Source organism: Rattus rattus, chromosome X (assembly GCF_011064425.1).
Source record: "Rattus rattus isolate New Zealand chromosome X, Rrattus_CSIRO_v1, whole genome shotgun sequence".
In the NCBI taxonomy this organism is placed as follows: Eukaryota; Metazoa; Chordata; class Mammalia; order Rodentia; family Muridae; genus Rattus; species Rattus rattus.
Genome location: NC_046172.1, coordinates 2,274,690 through 2,301,032, shown reverse-complemented (window position 1 = coordinate 2,301,032; position 26,343 = coordinate 2,274,690). Strand labels below are relative to the sequence as shown.

The 26,343-nt window shown below is 40.1% G+C and overlaps 2 protein-coding genes across 2 annotated transcripts in view; both read left to right on the top strand.

Annotated features, from left to right (window-relative positions):
• Nucleotides 1-1,067: 1,067 nt before the first annotated feature.
• LOC116888230 (dual specificity phosphatase 21) lies at nt 1,068-1,911 on the top strand. The gene has a single exon (XM_032889517.1). The coding sequence runs from the start codon at nt 1,179-1,181 to the stop codon at nt 1,746-1,748; it is 570 nt and encodes a 189-aa protein (XP_032745408.1). The 5' UTR covers nt 1,068-1,178; the 3' UTR covers nt 1,749-1,911.
• Nucleotides 1,912-12,833: 10,922 nt separating this feature from the next.
• Nucleotides 12,834-26,343, top strand: part of LOC116888872 (lysine-specific demethylase 6A-like) — a 118,676-nt gene continuing 105,166 nt past the window's right edge. The window contains 2 exon segments of the mRNA XM_032890136.1: nt 12,834-13,369; nt 13,581-13,644. Of these exon segments, the coding sequence (XP_032746027.1) occupies nt 13,212-13,369; nt 13,581-13,644 (222 nt within the window). The 5' untranslated portion in view covers nt 12,834-13,211.

Genomic DNA, 26,343 nt, shown 5'->3' with positions numbered 1-26,343 from the left:
ACAATTCTGTGGTTATGACCATGAAGAGCCAGAGCAGCAACTAACCCTTATCTTGCTGCAGTTTTGTAGCAATTAGCTTATTACATGAGTCAAAGGCTGTTGCAACTTCAAATATGAGACTATTACTGTGTAAGGAATATATAAGCTCTGTTCTTTAATACTAATAAAGTAGAAGCCTTAGGTGTTGTGTTCAGTGTGGTAGGAGATATATATATATATATATATATATATATATATATATATATATATTTATAATCAGATATGGTGTAATAGAACATTTTAAAAGACCAAAAACAAAACAAAACAAAACAAACAAAATAATTAAATTAAGTGTTTTCTGTTTTTAAAAATGACTAAACCTGGGGATGTAGAGTTGAATTCAATCCTCAGAACTGCTTAAATGGGTGCAGGCCTGTAATCCCAGTCTTCATGAGTTAATGATCACCTCAGAATACCTAAGTCCTTGTTTCAAAAAATAAATAAGCTATAAACTATGAAGAAAAGCTTTGGAGACTGTATATGATCCAGCGGGCCTATAATCCCAACCCCTGGGGAGGCTGAGGCCACACTGCTACAATGTTGAAATCTTGTCTCAAGAATAAACAATGACAAAAAAAGAAGAGGAGGAGGAGGAAGAAAGGAAGGAAGGCAGGAGGAAAGAACTAAAGGAAGGAAGGAAAAAGAAAAAGGAAAGGAAGAAAGAGAAAGGGGACAAAAGAACTGAGAGAGAGAGACAGACAGACTGAGACAGAGAAACAGAGAGAGACTGGGAAAGAGATGAGGAGAGGAGAGGGAGGGAGGGGAGGGAGGGGGGAGGGGGAGGAGAGAGAAGGGGAGGGCATAGGAGGGGAGGGGAGAGGAGGAGGGGGAAGGGGGGAGGGCATAGGAGGGGAGGGGAGAGAAGGAGAGGTGAAGGTGGGTTGTGACCACCAAGTTAGCTTTATACTAGAAGCCCTAGTCTTGTGCCTTTGGGGATTGTGACATCTGGGCATTGAAGGAGAGAGATAGATTGGTAACCATTGTGACACATGGGTAGTAGAGGAAGCCAGAGGAAGGTTACTGACCAATGCTTGGACCTTTCCCTCATACCTTTGCCTGAGAGCAGAAGAGCAGCTGCTTTCCCAAAGTTGCAGAGGCTGATGCCCAGGAACCTAATGCTGAGCTGACCTGTCACGGTGATGACAGCAGCATCTTGCATCCTTCCGTCTCAAGCTATCCAACAGGATAACATCTATGGTCTTTCTCAAATAACTACCAGTCTTTTTATTAGTAACTCTGCAGTAGCTAACGACAAGCTCACCTTGTCCAACAACCACATCACCACGATCATCAATGCCTCCGTAGAAGTAGTGAACACATTCTTCGAAGACATTCAGTATGTGCATGTGCCGGTGAGCGATGCTCCTAATTCTTACCTTTATGACTTTTTCGACCCCATAGCTGATCATATCCATGGCGTGGAAATGAGGAATGGCCGCACACTATTGCACTGTGCCGCAGGAGTGAGCCGCTCAGCAGCCCTCTGCCTTGCCTATCTAATGAAATACCACACCATGACCCTGCTGGATGCGCACAGATGGACCAAGTCCTGCCGCCCCATCATCCGTCCCAACAATGGCTTTTGGGAACAACTGATTCATTACGAGTTCAAGCTGTTCAGTAGGAATACTGTTCACATGATCTACTCTCCTATGGGTCTGATTCCTAACATCTATGAAAAGGATGCCTATTTAATGGAGCTAATGTAAGCCATCCATTTCTTCCCCTGACTGAATCCTACATCAAGATTAAAAAAATGACCTTGGACCTCTGGTTTAAAACAAAGGGAAAGAAGACCTTGTGGATGGGGTTGGATAGGGGAGAGAAGGGATTGGAATTTTAATTATCATATCTTCAAATAAAGTTGAATGCACAATGATGAAGTGTTTCTAAATCTTATCTTCAAAGAATAAAGTTTAGTCAATGGAAGATAGTGAAATGTTTCTTACCTCTTAAGGAACAGGTCAGGCTGCTGGGACCTGGCAGAAGGCAGAGGTGGGAGTAGGTCAGGGAATGGGGAAAGATATGGATGGAGGTGTGAAGTAGAGAGGTGGGGGTTTGTGTCTGGGGGGCTGGAGATGTTAGTCAGGGTATAGGAAGGTAGAAATTTCAGGGGATGACTTAAGGGTCTGGGGAGTGGGAGAAGAGGGCTGGGATTAAGTGTACGCTGAGGTGGGAAAGAATCAGGATGAGAGGACTATGGCTGTAAAGTATAGTTACGTTCAGGTGGAGAGGTAGAGAAGGAAAGGGAAGGTTGGATTATGAGGTGGGCAGACAGGAGGTAATGGAATGTGGGGGAGGGGAGAGGTGGAATCATGAGATAGGAATGTGTAGAGGGGGAAGGTGGGGTGGGTCTAAAATGGGGGTTGGGGAGAAGGGAATTAAGATGGTAGTGAACTAGTTGTGAGGTAGGAATGTGGCAGAGTGGGGACAGCAGCAAGTGTGGCTCAGCTTAAACAGACCTGCCAATAGCACCATGGGCCTACAGAAGAGATCCGAAGCCCTTCCTGAGCTGACTAACCTGAAAGTAAATTCTCTTTCTCTCCAACTGGAAGTCAGAGCCTTTGACATCATGACACCTTAGGTAAGTAATGGTACTAGATAAATGCTTCCAGGCCTTCACAGGAGGCTCAGCGAGGCCTTAGCAAATCTCATACCATCTGTGTCTGGCTCTTTAACCACAGTTACCCAACTCTTATTTTCTAGATTGAATTTATGCATTCATTGAAGAAACCATTCTACTCTTTAGAGTTTTGGGTTTAGTGTTGTTTGGTTGGTTTTATTTTTGAATAATATATTAAGCATCAGGTCCTCAAGAGGTCTTGAGACCTCCTTCAGCTGCCTCTCAAAGAAACATTAGTTTCTTTCCCAGATCATGTGCTATGGTGTCTTCAACGAATGCATACATCCAATCTAGAAAATAAGAGTTGGTTCACTTGAGTTAAAAGGTCAGACAGGAATGAGGCCTTGCTGAGCCTGGTGTACTTGGAAGCATTTATCCAGTAGCTTATAACTTACCTGAGGTGTCATGATGTCAAAGGTTCTGACTTAGAGTAGGACACAGGACTTCAGGGACTCCTTTCATAGGCCCTGATTTGTTAGGGTTTCTACTGCTGCAATGAAACACTATGACCAAAAATAAAGTTGTTGGGGAAGAAATTGCTTATTGGGCTTACAATTTCACATTGCAATCCATCACTTAAGGAAGGCAGGACAGGGACTCAAACAGGACAGAAACCTAAAAGCAGGAGCTGATGCTGGGGTCGAGGAAGAGTGCTGCTGGCTGACTTGTTTCCTGTGTCTTGCTTAACCTGCTTTCTTATAGAACCCAGGGCCAGCAGTTCAAGGATGGCACTACCCACAATGGATTGGGCCCTCCCCCATGTATCCCTAATTAACAATGCTCTAATGCTCTACATACTGACCCAAATCCTGATTTTATGGTGACATTTTCTCAATTGAGTTCCTTCCTATCTGATGACTATAGTTTGTGTCAAATTGACATAAATCTAGCCATGACAACTTGGAAGGCTGGCATTACTGACCATGTCTCAGCCCTGTCGCCACTGTCACCTCCTTCTATTGCCATTCTAAGGTATCTCAGATCCTCAGTTCTCTGTCAAAGCAATCACGGACCTTCTGTCATAGAGTCCCCTGAAGACAAAACCCCTTAATACAACCTGGAACTTGCCAGGTTTGACCCCAGAGTACAGTGCAGTGAGCTGCTCTAAGACTGAAGGCTCTGTGTTAACACTCACTCCCCCCACCCCCACCCTCCACCCCCGTGGCCTTTCTCTGCCTCTAAAACTGTTTGTTGTTTACAAACAGTCACAAAAAAACAAAAAAAAAAATCACCCAGTGTGTAAAAATGGGTTTAAGGTTCTATAAGACCAAACCAGAGAAAAGGCATAGATTTAGAATGGTTTTAGTGGCCTCATTGTACTGAATGCACCTTCCCTAATCACTCATGCCTAATTTAGAGTCATAGATGACTAGAGACAGCTCACTGGTGTTGCTAGCTCCTGGATCCACGAGAGCATTTGTCAAAGGGATAAATGAATGAGCCTCACAAGTAGGCCCTAGAATCAAAAATTATTTCAACTTTCTAGATAGCTTGGGCTTTGACTGGGTCCAGGCACTGCACTTTGAAGTGATTTTAGAAGGAAACAGAGAGACAGATAGAGCAGGACTATTCAGTTTGAAAATACCTGTGGGTCCAGAGGGTCAAAAGCCCCTCTGTCCAGGTCGACCCTCACCCTGATCCCTACTACTACAAAGGCAACATATGGGGGTAAGATGCATCAAATGAAAACCACTGCCTTAGACAGTGTTTCTTTTTATGAATGGAAAACAAACAAACAAACAAACAAACAAACAAAAGGTTCACAGAAGTTATGGCCGAATGTGGCAGAATCCCAATCATAACTTTTCTGGCAGAAACCAAAATGGGAATTCCTTACATGTACTGTTGAAAAGAAAATGATTTGAGTGTCAGTGTGTGTGCCCATTTTCGGAATCTTAAATATCCAATGAAATGAACTCTTCAAGGATATATTGTGCTAGGAGTTGTAACACATACATAGATCTAGATACAACCACAACTGTAACCAAGCTACCAAGCAGTTCCATGCCTCAAAAATATTTTTCTACCATTCTTGTTTGTAGTCAGCAGAAGCTAGCCTCAGCAAATGTTGATCTGTTTTCCACGCCTGTAGATTTTCTTTGAACTAAATGTCACATAAATGGAACTATGTGGATGTGGTCTCTGAAGAGGGACTTTCATTCAGTATAATGTCTGTAAGAGTCACTCATATTGTACTCCACAGTGTGGATGTATCACAGTTGGTTCTTTATCATGACATGAGGATATCAGGATTCTATATCAGAATATTCTATATAAGGATATAAGGCTCTATACTAAATTCCTAGGAAATGCTATGAAAAAAATACCAAAGAAAAGTATGCAAAAAGTATGCTTTAAAACAACAGTAATTTATTTTCTCACAGTCCTGAGGCCAAAAGTCCTAGATCAGGTTGTTGGCAGGGTCATGCTTTTTGTAAACCTGTATGGGTCTTTGAATGTCTGTTCCTTGCCACTGGTGATACTGGCACACATTCCTTTGTTTAATTCATTATTACAATTTTGGCTTTGTCACAAGGCTATCTTTTGTGTCCATATCCATCTTCTTTCTGTGTATATATGTATTCAAATTTTTCTCCTATTAAGATGCCAATCAGCACTTAGGAGGTAAAGGCAGGTGGATCTCTGAGTTTGAGGCTTGCTTGGCCAATACTGGAAGTTTCAGGATAGCCAGAGTCAAACGGAGAAACCCTGTCCCAAACAAACACCAACAAAGATAGGAGGCCAATTGAAACTGTGATATGAACCCTTCTGGCTGGGGAAACACTTAAACATGGTAGGTCTTATGGGTAGATGCTTTTAAGAAGATGTTTCATGGAATTGGGGGAGGGGGGAGAAGATGGCAGAATGGAGTGAGAGACATGCAGCAGAATCTAGTAGTTGTTTAGTTCACAAGTCTGGATGTCTCGGCTGGTCTTCAGTGTATACTTGAATCCTAAAGAAGTAGGCTGTAATGTCAGTGAAGGAATAGACATGCTAGTGAGGGAAGAGCAAATAGGCAAAGCTTCTAGCTAGGGACCAGTTCTATTTCTCCACGTTTGAGGACATAAGTACTTAGCAATAAAGCCTTAACATAAGGTTGTGGAGCGTAACCAATAGCCTTTGAGGGGAGAGAGTTTATGGAATCCCTTTGGCTAGGGATTCAACAAGAAGTAACTTATTCTTGGTGCTGGAGATTTTACTTGGTAGCATAAGATCAGATTCTTACAATTGCTTTGTGTTTAAATTATTTTCTTTTTAAGAATTTAATCCAGGCCAGACTTAAGCTGGCAACTTTTCCTTATCCTCTTTAACAAGTGCCTACCTGTATGTACCATCATGTTCAACTCACCATTGATGAAGGGCTTTTAGCCCTAAATGTAGGCATATATTTTTCTGCAACCTACTTTTAGTAAGAGTTCAACCTCTCCTCTAGCCCACCACCCAGCAGAGGTAGTGGAAAAGAGAAGTTATTAGGATATGGGGGAAGTGGACATTTCAGCAATAGTTCTTTGGGGGTGAGCTCAATCTTCTTTCTCAGCAGTTCAGCCTGTAGCAAACACCAATATGATTCAGCAGCTCCAGACCAGTTCTCTAGGCAGGCAAATACCACGAGTCAGCAGCTACAGTTCAGTATTCTCAGCAGACAGACAACAGGCAGACACCAAGCAGCTGTAGTTCAGTCCTGAAGAAACTTCCAGGCTCTCCAACTAGCCTGAGGTGAAGCCATGGAAGCAGCAAGCTACCACAGGAACCTCTCGAGCAGTTCTTAGGCAAGTTTCCCTCAATTACCACAAGCTGAGTTCAATAATGCTATGCAAGGTGAACAAATACATTCATGTCTTTAGTGAAGAGTAGCGAGGTGGAGCAAACCAAGCCAAAGCTCAGTGCTCATCGCCCAGTGTCTGTGGGGTCAGATTTATACTCCTTCATTATGGGTTCTTTCATGTGTCTGCTATAGCAAAACATCCTTTCACCTGCGTCTGCTTCAGGAAAACATCCTTTCATATGTCTGCCTTAACAAGACACCCTTTCACCTTTGTGCCCTGGAAAAACATCATTTGATACAACTAACTTTCCAAAGAAACTAGAAGTTTCCACTTGATCTATGTTTCTTTTTTCTGGACAGTCTTTTGGCTGTTATAATCAAACACAATTTAACTATATACTTTGCCTTATTTGGTTAAGAAATATGCCACTCAGAATTAATCTGTTAAGTTAATTTCATGAAGAAATCTGTGGTGAAATATTATATAAACATTTCTTTTTAAAAAAGATTTATTATATATAAGCACACTGTAGCTGTCTTCAGACACACCAGAAGAGGGGATGAGATCTCATTACATACAGATGGTTGTGAACCATCATGTAGTTACTGGGATTTCAACTCAGGATCTTTGGAAAAGCAGTCAGTGCTCTTAACCACTGAGCCATCTCTCCAGCCCTATATAAAAATTTCTAATTGTCTACATTGTTGTTTTGGTAACATCATGATGAATGTTTAGTCTCACAATGTTGACTTATTTTATATTCTTTTTACTTCACCTATTGTTTTTTATGTACTGTCTTTCAGGGCCTGTTGGTCAGTTCCTCCCCCAACCCCCCTCCCAGAGCCAATATCCTGCCTAATAGAAGGGATTAAACTGAGGACCTTGAGCACGGTAAGTGCTCTACCACTGAGCTACAAACCCTATCCAGAAAATCTCCAGTTTAAAGTAACAGCACTAGAACCATCAATAACTCTATGGTGATGGGTTATTATTTCTTAGCATAAGTTCTTTGAATAGTTTCATATAACTTCTCGTGTGTTACTTTAGCCTGTCACTATAGACTCACAGTATTGCTTCATCGGCCAACTTCATTTATATTCTTCCTTATCTTGACCACAGCTATTATCAACTTCTTTTTAAAAACCTTTTAAAAATTTTTACTATTTTTATTATATATGGGTGTCTTGCCTGTGCACAACATGTGTGCAGGCACAGAGGCCAGAAGAATGTACTGAATTTTTCGGAACTGAAGTTGCAGATGGTTGTAAGCCACAATGAGGATGCCAGGAATTGGACTCAGGTCCTGTGGAACAACAGCAAGTGTTTTTAACTACTGAACCCCAGGTGTCATTCTCAACTGTTTGATTTAATCATAATTTCCATATATTTAGGAGCTTGTACTTTCCACATGCAACCCTTTCCCTTACAGCCCAGCTCCTACCAATTTAATTTCTATTAACTATGTGACTTCCTTTATCTAGATTAACAAAGATGTTTCTTATATGAGATTCCAATGGAATTTGAACAAACCCCATAATGCTCTGTATTATAGTATAACATTTATTTTTATAATTCTCAAAGAAAGAGCAGCTTCAAAACAAGAATCATGCTAATTTTGGAAGTCTTATTGTCCGTTCACTGGTATTTTTCTTTTACCTCCACATTTCTTTCCCTCCATTATGCCATTGAGCTCATACACTGATTTAAAAAAAGACGGTTACTAAAAAAGACTCCCACGTGATACTACGGGCAGGACCCTGTTACTATTTCCCACCTGACCCGCAGCCATGTAAGGATAGGTCTTGGATCTGGGACATTTTCCTTTCTAACAGAGAATCTTCTGAGCATTAACGTAAGACTATAATCCCAGATCTAGAGGTCCTCAGATAGGAGGACATAGAGTTTGTCGTTAACTGTCTTACTGTTTGCATTTATTGATCTTTTCTTACTTTCTCACTTAAGATTAACCTGAGTTTGAAAAATTGAAACCTGAACCTTTTGTGTCTAAGGATCTTGTGTAAATCTTTCATTTTGTAGGGATCCTCTGCTCGCTCAAGTGTTGGGTAGAAGCCCTGCCTCCTTCACGCCCTGTGTTGGTAGATGTTGGTTCCCCAATTTTTAATGAAACTGATTGGAGACGCAGTGTCTTCTGGTCATTGCTTTATGGGGATGGGAATTTTGGCTTCCAATTATAGCAACCTGGTGGGGAGGTATAAGATTTAAATTATTGGCATAAGAAATAAAATATTGCTTCTACTGACAAACTGGGGGTGGTAGAAGTAGTGAAAATCCTGACCTCCCACTAGATCTCCTTTGACACCAATTCAGGAGGGGGTAAATGACCCTCATAACTACTGGGTAGGGTATACATTCAGCCTGATAAGGTAAAGCAGAAGTTCCCAATCCATTCTTACAACTGAAGATTTATAGTGGCTCCTTATCTCAGTATAACCTTAGCCTATTTTTCATTCAACCATCGGTTGAATAATCTTTTCTAGAAAATACTGTTTATATATATTTATTCACCTACTATGTGTGTGTGCGTGTGTTTGTGTGAGTGTGTATAGTTCAGAGGACAACTTCTAGGAGTTGGTTCTCTCCTTCTGCCTGTGAGTTCCAGGGATCACTCAGGGAGTAGCAAGCTCCTTTACTCACTGAGCAATGTCAGCATTGGGTAATCTTTATGATTATTATGGGAAGAACTGGTGAAAATTTTTGAGCTTATTTTTGATCTTGACTGAAATGACTAGTTTTTTGGGGACAGGATGTTATGTACCCTAGGCTGACCTTTAATTATTGACCATACCACCATCTCTGGCTACCAAATGCTGGGATTATAAGCAAAGATAGCCTTATTTAGACTAGATTAAACATGACTGTTAATGTGAGTTTCTATTATGTGTATAGATTCTATGGTACTAACATTATATTCTTCTAATTGCTTCAGGCTAAGTATTTAGTTGTTTGAAATAGGTTAAATTTATTCTATCATAACTGGTTGGATAGTGATGGAACTTACACCATGTATAATACTGCTTCAAATTATACATGAAGTAGTCCATAAATTGATTTAATTTTATATAGTTTTAAAATATTGATTTACCTGTGCAAGTTTTATGAGGTTAGCAAATTCAGATTAAATTTTTTCTAGCTTCTGTTGTGTTGTTAGAACTATAAACAAATCTAGACTTGACATAATTTTTCCTTTTTGAATAAATGAGAGGTATATCAAAGCTGAGATTATATACCTAAATGTGAAATAAATTAGGATTTCTTGTGGTCAGGTTTATGGGGAGGGTGAGGAATGGGAGGAAGTGATTTGTAGTATAGTGTAGTGACAAAAAATTTAGACCCCCATATGTGAAAGAAAGAAAAGATCTCAAACATCAAAATTGTAAATTTTACTTTTTTATTTGATGCTGTAGATCGAAAGGCCCTGAGTATACTAATCACATCCTGGGTCTTAACAAGGCTTTGAATTCTGTATTATATATCTAGTACTTCATTTATCTTATAGTATCTAATCTTTCTTCGTTTTCTCTTTTCTTTTTTTGGTGTTTGTTTTTCAAGGGTTTCTTTGTGTAGACTAGGCTGGCCTCAGACTCAGAGATCCATCTGCCTCTGCCTTGTGATTGTTGGGATTAAAGATGTGAGCTCCCATGCTGACCACAGTACCTTATCTATAAAATAATGTCATTAAGTAGTTACAGTTTGGTAAAGAAATTTTTATACTTATTTGTGTGTGTTCATGGGCATGTGTGTGTCCTAGGAAACTTGTGGAGGTCAGAAGACAACTTGCAGGAATCAAGTTTTGGACTCTGGCAAATATTTTGAGGGACCAAGTTATTGAAGGTTGGTTGCCCCACTATATTGTGGTAGAGATAGGATTAGATTTGTATGATGTAACACAGACCAGGCTCTTATTGTGATACTACTCGTCCTTCTGCATTTTAATGCCCTCCTTTGTAGCCTAGCATGACCTTCAACCTAGCATTCTACCAACTGAGCTAAATCAGCCCAGGTTTGGTTTTTATAGTAATTATTATTATTTGTTTTGACACATGGTTTTCCTATGTAGCCCTGGCTGTCCTTGAACTCATAGATCCACCTGCCTCTGCCTCCCAAGTGCTGGGATTAAAGGCATGTGCTACCACTGCCCTGTCATAGTAATAATTATTAAAAAACATGATTTTCCATTTTTGTATGTCATAAGTTTAAAATTGCATTAATTTTCTCAACAGTGAATGAGAAAGGCTCCACACTTATTTTACATACATTTGACACATGATAAACTATGTAAATGCCAAAAAATTACATAGATATGTAAGACATATTTTATTATATGGAAGCTGCCTCATGTTTGATGGAGGATAAATCCTTGGAGTTGGCCTGGTTTGGCCAGGAATGGTGTTACATGTCTATTATCCCAGAACTGAGGAGTTTGAGGCAGGAGAACACAGAGGCTAGCCTGGGCTACAGAGCAAGACCCTGTCTCATAAAACCTGTGCCCCAACAAACTAGAATTCCCTCGAATGAAAAACAACAGCTTTGGTTTAGAGGTCACAGGGCTTGTACAAAGGCTCAGAAATCAGTTGTGCTAGCTAGACTCCAACCCCTCCCCATCACTATATCTCTAAAACTCTAACCTTATCATTGGAGGACAGGAAGGCGCTGAGACATAGGTTGCCTTATATCATCACTCTTGGAAAGGGACTGACAGAAACCAGTAACTTTGGTGATGTGGCCAAATACTGACAGATTTCATTTCTGTTTGTGCAAGTGTCCATGTGGTAGTGGGCCAAAACCCTCCCAGGTTTTGAAGGTCACAATATGTGACACTTAACAATTCGTATGTTAATTTAGGTATAGAAAATATTCAGTCCCCTGTACTCACTCATTCAAGTAAAATAGAACACCATAGAAGAACATGTTTTGTAAAAGTGTAATTAAACACGAAATACAATCCATATAAAACTAGAGTTTATTCATCTAGTTACTAGTCTCCAGGCAACAATTTAAAGCTCTGTCTGTCTGCAAAATTAGTTGGGATTTTTATAGTCCCTCATTTAATACAGCTAGGATTTACTGACTCAGCAGTACATATTCTGAAATCTGTTTAAATATATCTTATTGATTACAGGTGCAAACTTACATATAGAACTTGGTTTGTAAAGGGATCTTTTCTTCCTATAGTTCATTTATTAATAATATTTCCTATTCCCAAAGACTGGAGGTGTGATGAGATACATGACATTATATCTGCCTTTCCAAATAGTCGATAGAAGGTTTGGTCTATCTCCTGATTATACTATAGATCAAACACCAGATTTATTTGCACCTGAGGGAAAGAGCAAGCAAATGTTACTACTGCTAAGGGTTTCCGTAAGTAGTGGAAGCAGAAAAAGGCTTTTCTGGACAGGAAGCTGCGTTGACGGTTCTATTTATTAATGGCCAGTTCACATACAGCTCCTACTCTTCATGGAGGACCCACTGAGATGACAGCACAGTATTAACGAATTACTGCTAGGGCAGAGGGTATATGCAAGCAGCAGGAATACTTGGCCCGAAAGTGCTGCCAACAGACAGACCTTTGGCGGTGGGGTGCCGGGGCCAGCGCGCCAGACCCCCGCGGGCAACTCTTCATTCCATCCTGCCTGGGATGTGTGGGCAGGGTTCAGGGGACCTTTTCCCCTTCCCCTTTCCCTTCAGAGAGGAAGGGGGCTTCCGAATGCCTGTGCGGCCTTGTCTAGGGCGGCGCCCAGGCTGACGGGTGTGGGGCCCGCTGCTGCTCCTCTGGCGCACTCCTCGTGGAGGCTATTATTTCCAGCAGGGGCAAAGAGTGCGCCTTCTACCGAGGGCAGAGGTATGGGACTGAGTGTTCCCTCCCCGCGACTCAGCTGCTGTCCCTCCCTGTGGGGATCGATATTCCCGGAGTGCGCGAGCGCCGGCCGGACCACCGAAAGCCAGTTTTGGCCTACCCCAGAGCTTCCGGGAAGCCAGAGGCAGTCCTTGGCCTCCCGGCTCTCGGCCGCCGCGGGCGGTGCCGGACCTCGCTCCGCCAGAGCGCTCCCTCCCCTCCGGATCCCACCACAGATCCCGAAGGGACCCGGCCGGACCCTTCATTCTCTGCTCGTGTATTTAAGTAGCACAACCTAACCAGCTGCTCCCTCGGTGACAACCCTACTCAGGACAGACGCGCCCATCAGCCAACCACCGACCAGAACTGGCGAGCATCCCGCTCCCGGGTCTGTGGCGGCCTCGGTGGGCGGGGTTAAAGCAGCTAGCAAGTTGAGTGGAGCCACGACTGACGCGAGTCAACAAAGGTCACGTGAGGCTAGAGGGCTGCTGTGATTGGCCGCGCTGGCCGGGCAGGGAGGGGGGGGTCACGGCGGCGGCGTGGGGTTTGCTGTGTGACACAATTACAACAACTTTGTGCTGGTGCCGGGGAAGTTTGTGTCTCCTACGAATACCCCCGGAGCTCCCGCTCCTCGCGCGCTCCGGCCATTCCCGTCGTCCCTGCCTGTGGCTGTCCCTTTCCCATCCCCGCGATGTGACCCTACAACCGAGTCGTCGCTGCTCCCGACCCAGTGGCTCCACAGCCTCTGCTGCCGCTGCCTTCACCTCTACCGCGTTAGGATTTTTCGCCGCCGCCTCTCGCGGCAGAGGAGGAGGCAGAGATAAAGTTGGTGTGCCGGTCCCGTGCGGAGATTGAAAGCGTCCTTGCGGGCTCCGGTCCGGGGAGGGGGGTGTCGGCGTTGGAGTTGTGAATTCGCTGCGTTTCCATGAAATCCTGCGGAGTGTCGCTCGCTACTGCCGCCGCCGCCGCCGCTTTCGGTGATGAGGAAAAGAAAATGGCGGCGGGAAAAGCGAGCGGCGAGAGCGAGGAGGCGTCCCTTAGCCTGACAGCCGAAGAGAGGGAGGCGCTCGGTGGACTGGACAGGTATGAGGAGCGGGCAACGGCCGGGGCGGCTCCGGACAGGCAGGCGCTGCTCTCCGAGGAGGCCGGAGCGCGGCTCGCCTGTGGCGGCGGTGGGGCGGGCACCTCGGCTTGGCGCTCTCGGCGCTGCTGATGCCGGGGCCTCGGGCTTTGGCACGGACCGGTCGGTGGCTTTTCCGGAGCACTAACGAACCGCGTGTGTCTTTCTCCGCAGCCGCCTTTTCGGGTTCGTGAGGTTTCATGAAGATGGCGCCAGGATGAAGGCCCTGCTGGGCAAGGTGAGGCAACCGCGGGCCGGAGCGCGGACAAGGTCTCTCGGGCCAGAGGCGCGATCGCCCGGGGCCCCGGGACCGGGTCACCACTCATTGTGGCCTCGAACGACGGCCGAGGGGCTTCCGGAAAACTATTTCCTGCTCTGAGCTCTCCTCTACCTCTTGGTACCTCGCTTGTTCTCTTGAGAGATCACTTCTCTTAGCCTGAGGACAGAGGCAGCAGCGCATTCGGGGCCAAGCTCTTGTGGGGCTTCCAAATTGCCTCCGATTTTACCGCCCTTGGGGGCTAGGCCGATGATCTCCGAGGAGGTCATGTGGAGAGTCATGAGTTCATAAACCGGTGCAGATTTCCTTAAATTCCCCGCTCGTTTTCTCCCCTGGTTTTAAAGGCTCTTTAGGCAGGTTGTCCCTAATGTCTGCTAAAATGTTAGCCAAACATTTCGGGATGGCTTCTTGTCTCTGCTCCCTGAAGGGGGAAGTTGCACGCAGCTTAGGTCTGTAAAGAGTTTGCATGGGGCTGTTGACACGTATCTCAATCGGTGTGTGCTTTACCTGAAGTTAGGTGACTTGTTTACTTTTTGGATCTTTCTGCCATTAGATCTATCACAGTTGTGTGAGTGTGTTTTCTGGAGCTTCGTTTCCTGTGAGTCTGTCAGGGGCAGTTGGGGAGGATTCGGGGTGTAGTCTCTTGTTTATTTGTGTGCAAAGTTGTTGGTACTGTCATTTAGTTAAGTAATGGCTGCTTCTGTCGGCCCAAGATGGCGGGACAGGGTGGGAGGAGAAAGTGAGGGGGGGGCGGTTTCGGGGAGGGAGGAGAGGTAAACATGGAAATAAATAGTATCAAAGAAGAATAGGCCTCTCCTTTGGAGTATGTAGCTCCGTAGTTAATAAAAATGATCACAGATTGTTTGCATATAGAATTTTTGTCCCCTTTTCTAGCTTTGAAATAGCTTGCATAAGCCTGGTAAACGCTTATCAACCTGTAGCACATTTAGTTACCCATCGTAAGCTATTGAACAAAGGCTGGAGTCTCAGTCTGTCTGCTTCAGTCTATATTTCCTGACCAGAGTGTGATTGGACTTGGAGTGTGTATTATAGATGTTACATTCACCAGACATTTTCTTCTTTGGAGGATATCTCTAGGTTTGATTTGACACTTAATTAGCTCTATTGTTGCGATTTGGAAGTTTAAGAAAGACGACTAAAGCTTAACAGCTTTTTAAAAAGTTGATTATTTTAATCCTTTTTGAATGTATTTTGGTTTGGTGGCATTGTTTTTTATCTGTGATCACAATTTTGTTTTTATTTCAAAGTATCAAAATATAAGAACTTGTGATTGCAGACAATGACTAGAAGGCAAAACAGTCACAATCTTTTTTTCAGTAGGCCCATTTTCTTTGAATGGTAAGAAAATTTGAATTGAACTTTGACAGTGCGGGTATTAATTTGCTTTCATTAAAATTATCGCTGGAAAAATGTTCAGTGACTAACTCTGGAATAATATAAATATCATTAGTTGTTGGTCTCCTGTTTCCCCCAACCTATATGAAGTATTTTATGTCCGAAGACTGGATTACTGTGAAGTTGTCATTCCAAAGATATATATATATATATATATATATATATATATAGTGTTTGATTTAAGGGTCATTTTATTTCTGAGTAAACATTGCTACTTTACATTGGGTTAATAATGTTGCTTGCAGGGATAATTCATTTGGAAACTTAGGCTAAATTTATTATTTTTGGTTACAGTGATGAAGAAATAAGTGGAATCTGTTTTAAGTGCATGTGTAAAGTGCTAGTTCATAATTTCATATCTTAAAATGCTTATAATCAGAATCACAGAGGGTGGTACTTAACATCGAATATTATAATAGTGAAACCTACAGTTAATGTGAACTGAGTTCCTATTTTAAAAATTGAGCATTTTCAAAATTTTTTAAATGTGCATTATTTATTTTTCTGGTATTTGAATACAGTCACATTTTGAACATGAAAAAATTGTGAAGCTTCATCTTGTTTGGGGGAAGAATTATGACTTTATAAATGTCGAGTGGTATATTGATTGAAAAAAAAAATCTTCATTGGTTCTGGCTCCTTAGGGTCTAGCTAAGTTGCTTTCAGAATTATTTCCTATGTAACTCTTTTTAGAAAGTATTGGCTTTTCTTTATGGTTTGGTGGGTTGTGTTCAGGCAGTTTTACTGAACACATAATAGAATAGAACAATTTCTAGAATTCCTTTTTTAGTTATGAATTTTGTTGTTTTATTCCCAGAAAAATTTAGTCTGTGCCAAAACAGAAATTTAGTCACTCCTACTTGTTTTGAGAAAAATTTCTTCCCCTTATGTTTGACTCTGTCTTTAAAGTTTTAAAGTGCACATTTATAAACAAGTCTAACGTTTTGGAAAACTAAAACCATTGCATAGATATTTTTTATTTGTCCTTTTACATGTGTGAGGCTGCTGTATTTCAGATGATTTTTTTCTGGACTATGCATACTTTTATAAGGTTCAGTTATGTAAGAGTCATTGAAAGGTTTGCTTGCAGGATTGTCACTTGATATATAGTATGGTGTTTTGAATTTCAAGAAAATAGTAATACAGTATTTTTGTAGTAATACCTTAAATAAGGCTGTAAAGAAACTAGAGCTTGCTTTAGAATTCTTGTAATAGCATGATGGTCTTTAACACCAACCCGTAATTATATTACTATTACGACGACGACGATGGGTGTTTTGCCTGCAGGTATATCTGTGTACCACTTGGGTGATGACTGAGGAGGCCAGAAGAGCTTCTGATCTGATCCCTTAGAACTGGAGTTACAGCCCATTGTGGGTGCTTGGAGTTGAACCTGAATTCTCTAGAAGAGCAGCCAGTTCTCTCTCTTTCCCTGAAGAGGGCATGAGATCTCATTACAGATGGTTGTGAGCCACCAGGTGGTTGCTGGGATTTGAACGCAGGACCTCTGGAAGAGCTATCAGCGCTGGTAACCACTTAGCCATCGCTCTAGGACTAATCTAGTTCATTATTTTTGTTTTCCTAATTACATTGGAGTTACTGAGAAATAATTTAGTAAAAACCTTTTTAGCAGAAATTAACTATGATGACTTCTTAGTACAAATTTGAAAACTTTTGGGGATATATTTTTTAATTAGAGAAGAATTTTGAGTTAATCGTATATAGAGAGAAGGAAAGTAAAAGTATAAATAAGCTAGTAGTACTATGCAGTATTACTAGAGTAATAATCTAGTAGAGGCCTGGGGAAGTTGCTCTGTCCATCTGGGGTTATCTTGTCTCTGTTTGAGGGAAGGGTAATATATCATTGAAATACATAGCAGTGTAGCTGGAGAGATGGCTCAGCAGTTAAGAGCCAGTACTGGTCTTGGAGAGGACCAGAGTTTGGTTCCCAGCACCAACACTGGGAGGCATACAACAGCCTTAGCACTCTAGCTTCGCGGGCTCTGATCTTTTTCTGGCCTCTATGGATATCAGCACATAGGCACACACACAGAAAAATGCACCCTTAAAGAGAAATCTTTAAAATTTAGATATGAGAGAGAGAGAGAGAGAATATGAATATGAATGTACAAGCAAGTGAGCAAGCAGGCAGGCAAGAGCAGGCATACTTCAGTGGAAGTAAGAGGACCGACTCCTTATTCTTGCTTCCCCTTACATCTCGGGATTGAACCCAGCTGGTCAGGTTTAGCAGTGATTACTGGCTGAGTCACATCCGGGCCCTGTAGTAGTTTATTTTAAACAATCTTACTTTTAAGGTTGTCTTAATTATTCTGGTTGGAATTCTTTTTTTGGTAGTTCTTTTAATAGAAAGACTTTATAAAACACATAGGAACTATAAATGTTTTATTATTTGAAAAATTAAGAATGTATTTTTTAAAGTGATATTATGGAAATAACTGGCGGCATTTTCATTTTGGGGGGAGCATAATGAAAGTCGGTTAAGATCCACAGAAGCACTTCTTTTCCTAAACTTGGTTTTGCATATATAAGGAAATCATTAGGTCAATTTTAGAGGTGACTTGTTTATGTTACAATATTTGGATTATTGGTGATGTGTGAAAATGAATGTGTACTGTTTGTAAGGACTTAAAGGGGATCTTCAGTTCCAGTGCTAAATAACTTTAGTGTTTTGGTTGGAAAAGGTAGCTAAAGAAATAGTACCATAAGACTGGCAAGATGACTCATCAAGAAAAGGCACTTGTTGCCAAGCCTGAGGGCTTGAGTTTTGATCCTTTCAACAACTAACTTCCTCACCTCCCCCAACCCCAACACACACACACACACACACACACACACACACACACACACACACACAATAGATTCATATACCTTGAGCTTGAAAATTAGATTTTTAATTCGACAGATTTTTTTTAAAGCGTTTCTTAGTTTGGAAAATTATCTTATAAACAATTATATTCACAATTGCTTGGAAAAAGTTTTATGCAGTTACTACGTTGTTTGCTAAAAAAATTGGTATGTTCCCTGTAACAAAATTATAGTAAAAGATTACAGAACATGTTCACATATCTGTCACAGAATAAAGCTGCAGCAGTACATATGTAGGCACTTGTTTTGTTTGTTTGAATGGGTTTTACTCTAGTCCCAGGTGGCAGCTAGCTGATCTTTCTGATTCAGCTTCGGAGTGAGCCATCATGCTAGGCTCTACATTGGTAATTTAAATTTCTGGTTTTCTTTCCATTGAATAGGTTTTCTGTAGATTTGGTTACAAAAGGCAACATTGTTTCTCTTTACATGGTGTAGGTTGTAAAAAAACTGGTTTCTGTGACTTGAATAATAGAATGATTGGGTCACATACTTAAGTTTTATTGATTGGCAAGATGTAGAGTTAATCTTTTTCTCACTTAGATCATACAGCATTTAGTTTTGTTTATTTATTACCAATATTCTGCATATTTGAAGGGGTTTTTGTTCATTTTTGCTTTGAAACACATTGGAGAATTACATGAAATTGATGTTAATGACTGATAATACTGTGCATTATTAATATCTTTAAAATGTGGTATCCAGAGAACTAATTTATGGTAAAAAGCTGCCCACTACATTGTCCAAGAATTGAAGTGATGGTTGGGCTATTTCCAGCCTACCTGTAATTATTTGCAGACTATTTAATTAATGGCATTTATTTAATGAATGCATAATTGACAGTCATGTATTCACACTGAAACTTGGTATATAATTGCATAAGCTTTCTAGATTGGTTTATAAGTTATAACAGTAATATTTGGATGCACATCAAGCTCAGCTGGTCCGTGTAGGAAATATGAAGGTAATGTGGGTATCATTTTGTTAAACATGAAAGCTCCTTAAGTGGGATAGGATTAGCATAAGAATAACTCACCTTCGAAAATCAGTTGTGCAAATCAGTGGCAGATGCACAGTGTCAGGTACTCTGAATATTTGTGATAAAGGTCAGTTTAACAGATTACAAGACTCTTAAGGATAGGAATGCTTTCTTGGAGATACTATTTCTCAATTTAGATAGCAACAAGTTGCTTTTAATTTTGTTCAGGAAAATAATCTAAAAATCGAGTTGTAGCTTTTTCAGATCTTTAAAGGATGATCTATACCTTGTGATCTTTGTAGTAATACACACTTTTCTTAAATTAGTTTGCCTGCCACCTTTAAAGATCCTTGACAGTTTTGGAAGGTTTTTCACACAGTAGTTTAAGTAATTACTACTTTGGAGAGCAGAACACAACTTTCTACTTTATAGAGTTCCTTTCTATTGTGTACAAAAAATTTTAGGTTTATTTATTTTATGGATTAGTTCTTTGCCTGCATGTATTTTTATGTAACATGTATATTCCTGGTCTTATTAGAGATCAGAATAGGACATTTGATCCCCTGAGACAGGAATTACAAATGGTTGTAAGCTGCCATGTGAGTGCTGGGAGTTGAACTTAGGTCCTCTGGAAGAGTAACACATACTTTGACCACTGAGCCAACTCTCAAGCCCTTCTCACTTTGAAAAAAAATTTTTTTTTAGGTTTAAATTTTTATTTTACTTGTATGAGTATGTATATGTATACACAGATGTGTCTGCGGAGGTCAGAAAATATTGGATCCTCTGGAATTGCAATTGATAGATGGTTGTGAGCTGCCATGTATGTGCTAGCAACTGAATGTGGGCTCTCCGGAAGAGCAACAAGTATTCTTCATAGCTGAGTGAGTCATCTCTAGTACCATATTTTTATTTTTAAATATGTGTGTATGTATCTGTTTGTGCGCACAAGTGCAGTGCTTCTAAACCCCACAAGAGGGTGTCAGATCTCCTGGACCTGGACTTTAGGTAATTGCGAATTGCCTGATGTGTCTACTGGAAACTGGACCAGTTTCTCTGTAAGAGATAGCTCTTTTAACCACTGAGTCATTTTTCCAGGTTCTTTTCTTTCTTAAAAAAACAAAAAAACCCAAAAACACTTGTTTTTATTTCATGTATATGGGTGTTTGCCTGTGTGTATGCCTGCACATCACACATGTACAGTGTCCTGGAAGGCCAAAGAGGGCATTGAATCCTCTGGAATTAGAGGTACATATAGTTGTTTCTCACTATATAGGTGCAAGGAACTGAATTGGTAATCTCTGCAAAACGAACACTTACTTTTAACTGCTGAACCATATCTTCAGTTTCTCTTGTCCTTTTGAACGAAGTTTACTGTTTAGCAAAGGCTGACCTTGAACTCAGGAGCTACTTGCAGCTTCCCAAGGGCTGTTTTTTCTTTTAATTTTTATCTATCATCTGTCTATCTATCTATTTATATCTACATTAAGATTTATTTATTATTTAATGTATGAATGCTCTGCTGCATGTACACCTGCATGCCAGAAGAGGGCATCAGATCCCTTTATAGATGGTCAAGAGCCACCACCTGGGTTCTGGGAATTGAACTCTCGGCTTCTGGATCCATCTTTCTATCCCTCTGTTTTTAAACTAGAGACATTTAAAAATGTTACTGTACTGTGAAAATATTACTCTATTTTTTAAAAAACTAAAGATGACTGTAAGCTTGTGTAGACTAAACTTTCTATAGTTCAAAAACATTTTAAAATGCTTTTGCATTTTATTACATCTTAGTAGTCCAAATAGTTGGACTATTTCTGAACTCAGTGGTGGTCTTGGTGGGGGAATGGTAGTGAATGAAGTATAGACAGAAGGTAGCTTTGTGATAGTCACCGAACTTAATTTGTTTTCCATTTTTCTCATTAGTATGTTTTATTTGTTTGTTTTTAGGATTTTATACATGAGTATTGCAATGACATTATTTCCCCCTGCCTCTCCTCTGTTCAACTTTTCTCATGTTCTCCTTCCCCCCTTTCAATTTATTATATATTTATTATATAAATTTATAAATAAAATCTGAGTTTATCTAGCGTTACTCATATTTTTATGTATTCATGAATTAGAGAATCTTTCAGGGATCTCATTCCTGGGGAAGAGTGATTCTTCCTTTCTCAGCAATTGTCAGTTTTTCAAAATCTCCCCATCTAGGTTGGCGTGTGACTTGGTCATTTCATTATGCTGGCCTTGTTTAGGCAGCCGTATTTTGGTATGCAGACCCTATGCAGTAGCTATCTTGGTCCATTGGCTCTTATAAACAATCTTTTTGTCCTCTCTTTCTCTGTATTCTCTGAGCCTTAAGTGTAAGGGTTGTGTTGTAGATGCATCCATTGTATCTAGGCACCCGCAGTAAGTTCTCTTCATTTGATCACTTGAAATATTTTGTAATAGTCTCTGTTGCAAAAAGACCCATCTTTTATGAAGGTGAGAGCTACACTTATCTGTGAGTTTAAGGATGAGTATTTAGAAAATGGTTAGAGATAATGCTAGTTTAAGAGAGTGGCAGTAATAGGTTTTCTTTTAGAGTCCACGGTGTCTGTAGGCACAGGCAGGTTTCTAGTAAAAGGCATGATTTCCCTCCTGTTGAGCAGGCCTTAAGGCCAATTAGACAGGTGTTGAAAAAGATTCAAGTACTACTCTTGTACCTTTAGGAATCTCTTCCCATGCTGATCATTTTGGTGGATCATAGATGTCACAGCTGTGTAGAATTACTGGTTGTTTAACCTCCTTCCCTTGAAAGCTTGCATAGCACTTTCTAGTACTGTGAGAATTAGTCCTCAGAGAGGAGGCTTCCAGGTCAGTTCCAGCTTGATTCCTCCTAGTTTTTTGTCTAAATTGTGTGATGTCTTCAGCAATTGGTCTCTTATTTGCAAATTCAGGGAGGCAACAAACGGCAGTGGCTTATAATTTTTGTTTCTGTGGCATTGGAAGTAGGGTTAGGTGGTGTGTCTCCTGGACTCCCCTGAACTATACAGCTCTAAAGGAGTGCCTGGAACTTGAGGTTTAGTTAGGTAGTTGCCACCCACAATCGATATTACTAACTTCTATTAAACTCTTTGTGTATATATGTGTATAAATAAACACATAGATGTTAAATTTTCAAAAGTCCTTCTCTGTGTGTCCCACCCCACCCCAGGTTTCCTGGGGTCTCCTCCACCCAATTCTGCCTTCATAGCACCGGTGTCCTACTGTTTTTCTTTCAAGTACCCCTGTTCTCCCCTTTTAGGATATTTCATTGCTGATTTTACTTTTGGGCCTGATGTGGCACAGGCTGATAGTGACCTAATTTAGGAACTATAACCCAGAAGAATGGGGTTGATCCTCTATTGAGCCAGTTTTAGGTTTCTAAGCCAGTTTTTAGGGGCGATTTGCCAGTTTTTTTCTACAAGTCTGTTTTCACTTTTAACCCCATTCCCCTTTTATTCTATCCTTTGTCTATATTGCTAAAATTTGTCATTCTGTTATTAATGTGGTCCTGTATTTTTATCTGATAGTATTTGTTGCTTTCCAAGCAGTAGTGTAAATAGAAGATGAAACTACCAAGTTTATTCTCAGGAAGACAGTTTTGTTATGATTAAGGGTAGTATATAAGATTGTCTAGTTCATAGACAATGTTTAGTTAGAACAATGGAAGAAGTTGTTTCAGAGGGCCATTTTTAGTCTTGATTTATTACATTAGTTCCTGTTTGTAAGGAAAAACTAAATTTTGGGGAAAAATTTCCAGTTTATTCAAAGAGAAGATCAACTAATCAGCTAAGTCACCATCATTATCACTTCCAACAGTTTTCATTCCATGGCCAGTCTTGTTTCATGTGTATCTTATTCCTTACTCCTATTATTTTCATGCAAGTCTGCAACATTAGTGACGTAATTGTGTGTAATGTTGTCCTTTTTAATTTATTTATTTTTTATTTTTATGGTTTTTTAAAACAGGGTTTCTTTGATTTTTTTTTTTTTGTTGTTGTTGTTGTTGTTTTGGTTTTTTAATGTCAGAGAGCACTGCGCCTCTCCTGCTTTTCTTTCCTATATGAAAATTGAGAATAAATTGCTTGGAAAATGAGTAGAAAACAGATAAGTAACTGAATTTATATTTTGATATTGTGGTGGTATAGAATTTTATGTTAGAATATTATGTAGTATATGCCAGAAATAATTTTCTCTAAGAATTGGGTCTTAGTTGTTTGAGTTTGTTCAGATAGTTTGTATATTTAGGGAAATTATGTTTTCAGTATATAATGGTTAAAATAAATGGAGAAAACCAGTTAATTCTGGCTTTTTCTCCTCTATAGTGTGTGGGCAAAAGACAACAGACTGAGAATATGATACTTTAAATACAATAATAAAGATATTTACAATGTCATGAGCTCTGAAGTGGTGGTACAATTTTTGAGCTCTCAAACATTTATTATGGATAGTTTAAACTATGTATCACAGCTATTCGAGATAGAAGTTAAATGAACTCTTGAATCAGGAGAAGTGACATAAGTAGTAGTTGGTTTTTATGAGACTATTACCGGTGTTGTGGGGGAACAGCAGGTGTTAAGTACTAATTGATAAATAGTAATCTGTGGATTTTTGGGTAGAAATCTGCTTTGTCATCCACCAGATCTGTGATCCTTAGGCAAGCATCTTTTTGAGGCTTTTTTTTTTTTTATTTTTGTAAAATGGAATTGGTAATACATTTCCTCCAGGCTTTAGGATTTTGTGTTACAGAGGGAAAATAATGTATGCATGTCATGGAAGGTGTTCAGTGCAAGATAGATGTTATAGGGAAAGTCAATTAAATTTAAACTAAGGCTTCGATTTAGCTATGAGATAGAAGAGAGATGGAGGTAGGTTTGAAAGCTCTTGATAAGACTTACTTTAGGGTTTTTGTTTACTTTTCCCTGCTTCAGATACTTTTTCTCTGCATGGAAGCTCTGGGATAGGTCTTAATCCTGGTTCCAACTTGTATATATACTTGATTGTCTACCCGACATGTTTTGAGGACGTGTCTTTTAACTTTCTTTGTAAATGTCACATACTATACACTTGCCATCCCAGAAACCTTGGAATATTCACCAGCTCCTCTTATTTTAACATATTAAGCTGGAACAATTACCGTAGCTTGTCATTTCTATATTTTAGATCTCCAGTCTACTTATACATGGCCTCTGCTACCATGCTATTTGCAGCCACTATTCTGTCTTTGATATTCAGGTATCTTCATGCACTTTTTTGAATAAGTATATTTGGACATAGTTCCAACACTGAAGAGCTACAGAAAGAATATTAGTAAAAAGAAAAATCTTTTTTCTAAGTTATCTCTCAAGATTTAGTTACTGTTTCCCAAGGCAGCTGCTAAAAGGTTTGCTATGTAATCTTTCATAGTATTTCAGCACACACACGAACATAATTGTTCAGCATAATTGTGTTGTACTTTCTTCCTATATATTTGAGATTATAGTGTATATGTTTTATTAAACTGCTTTGTTAAGTTTATTCTTCACCAAATGAAAATACTTTTGTATTGAATTGTCTTGGGTTTCAGAGTTGTCTAGTCTTTCACGTAGTATGATACTCATGAGAGGATCGATTTGGTGATTTTTGTTATTTTGATTTTTGAAATTCTTTTATGTCCTGTTATATGTGATTCTGAATGTAGAAATGGTTCAGCGTGTACGGTTCTTAATTGAAAATAAGTTCATATACTTGATAACAGTTGCTTAACATGCACTATGAACTCTCAATTTTGCCTTTATATTTTGATTTTTATTGGCATAACTGATTACCAGGTGTCATGAATATTAATTTGATTCATTTCTTATGTATGTATAGAAGGAGCCATAGTTGATGCTACTTTACATTTTATATTCATTTTCATATTTATAACAGAAAAGAAAATAATTTGTCAAAAAAGCTACAGTTCTTACTGTGTTACTTATTTCACAGAAAGATACCTTTGTTTTTGTCACAAATAAGCAGTAGGGCTAGAATGTTGGTACTTTTTCAAAATGATTAAACCTTTAATGGTTAGTATAGTAGCTGCATATGTTTTACACATGGCTTCAAAGAGTGTCAGGATCTCTGCTTATCTTAAAGAACCTATTCCTTGTAGCATGTCATACGAAGGCAGGTACAAGATAGAATGAGGCCTGTCATTGGACTAGAAGGAAGGATAGGTGGAAGAAAAGTTTGAGTGAAGAGGAGGAGACTGGAACGGAAGGAGACTGCAGAGGAAGCTGTGGAGAGAGGCTGACGTTAAGATTCCACTCTGTGTATTTATAGGTTGTTGTGAATATTCTTAAGGGATGGATATGTATAGGGCTTTGTATGTTTAGGTGGGCAAACTTCTTATCAATCGGATCAGAGATTATTGTGTTCTTTCATGTAGCAATTTAGTATGTGGTGGCTAGAGACACTAAGCCGCCACAGAATTGGGATGTGTTTCTGGCAAGATGTCTACCAGATACCTTGGGGCACTGTGGTGCCGGACCTAGCGGGGGATAAGAGAAAGTCATTTTATAATTTTACGGCAGCAATTCCTTAAAACATTTAATAGACTTTGACATATTATTTGGATACTCCTATTGTTAATCTCACTGGTTGAGAATAAGACCACTACCCTAATCTTTGAGCCAAGTTTGAAGCACACTTTAATTAAATACTAGCCAGGAGAATTGACTCTGGCCAGGTCCATTCCTGGATTCCAGAAAATGGCCAAGAGGAGAAACATCTTGCAGAGGCTTAAAAAGCAACCCCACAAGGCTGCTTTCCCATCTGGTCCAATCAAGAGCAAACATATTTCCTTATTTATGCACATTCTGAAGTGTACCCCACCCCCTGCCCTGCCCATACCTAATCTGGGGCAAGCATATATCCTAACATATTTCCTGCCCCATATTCCCACCTACATGTGATCAAGCACATTTGGTATAGTTGGGTAAAACAAACCTGTTTAGGGGAGTGGAAAAATGTGGTTTGTTATTTCTCATAAATAATAGCCTCTAGCATTTCAGGAAGTATCTGTCCTTGGGCAAGGGGCTTATAGGTTAGGGGCATTATCTTAAAATGCAACTTTGGCTCTCACACTATGATACACTGTTTCCTAAGAACAGTGGGTTTGGAAACTGATCTCAAATTTAGGTTTTATTGCTTCCTTTCCTTATAGTATAGGGCCCCTAGTTTTCATCTGCTAAAAGAAACAAGGAGGATAAAGTGTGTCTTGTTTTGAAGAGCAAGTGTACCCACATAGTCCAGTTTGGACTTGAACTTGGTGTCCTCCTGCAACTGCCTTCCATGGTCTGGGATTAATAGGATTTAGCCATGGTAGCCAGTCAACTGTA

Bases quoted from the DNA above. Each gene is read 5' to 3' on its own strand.
- LOC116888230 (XM_032889517.1), top strand. From the start codon at position 1,179: ATGACAGCAGCATCTTGCATCCTTCCGTCTCAAGCTATCCAACAGGAT.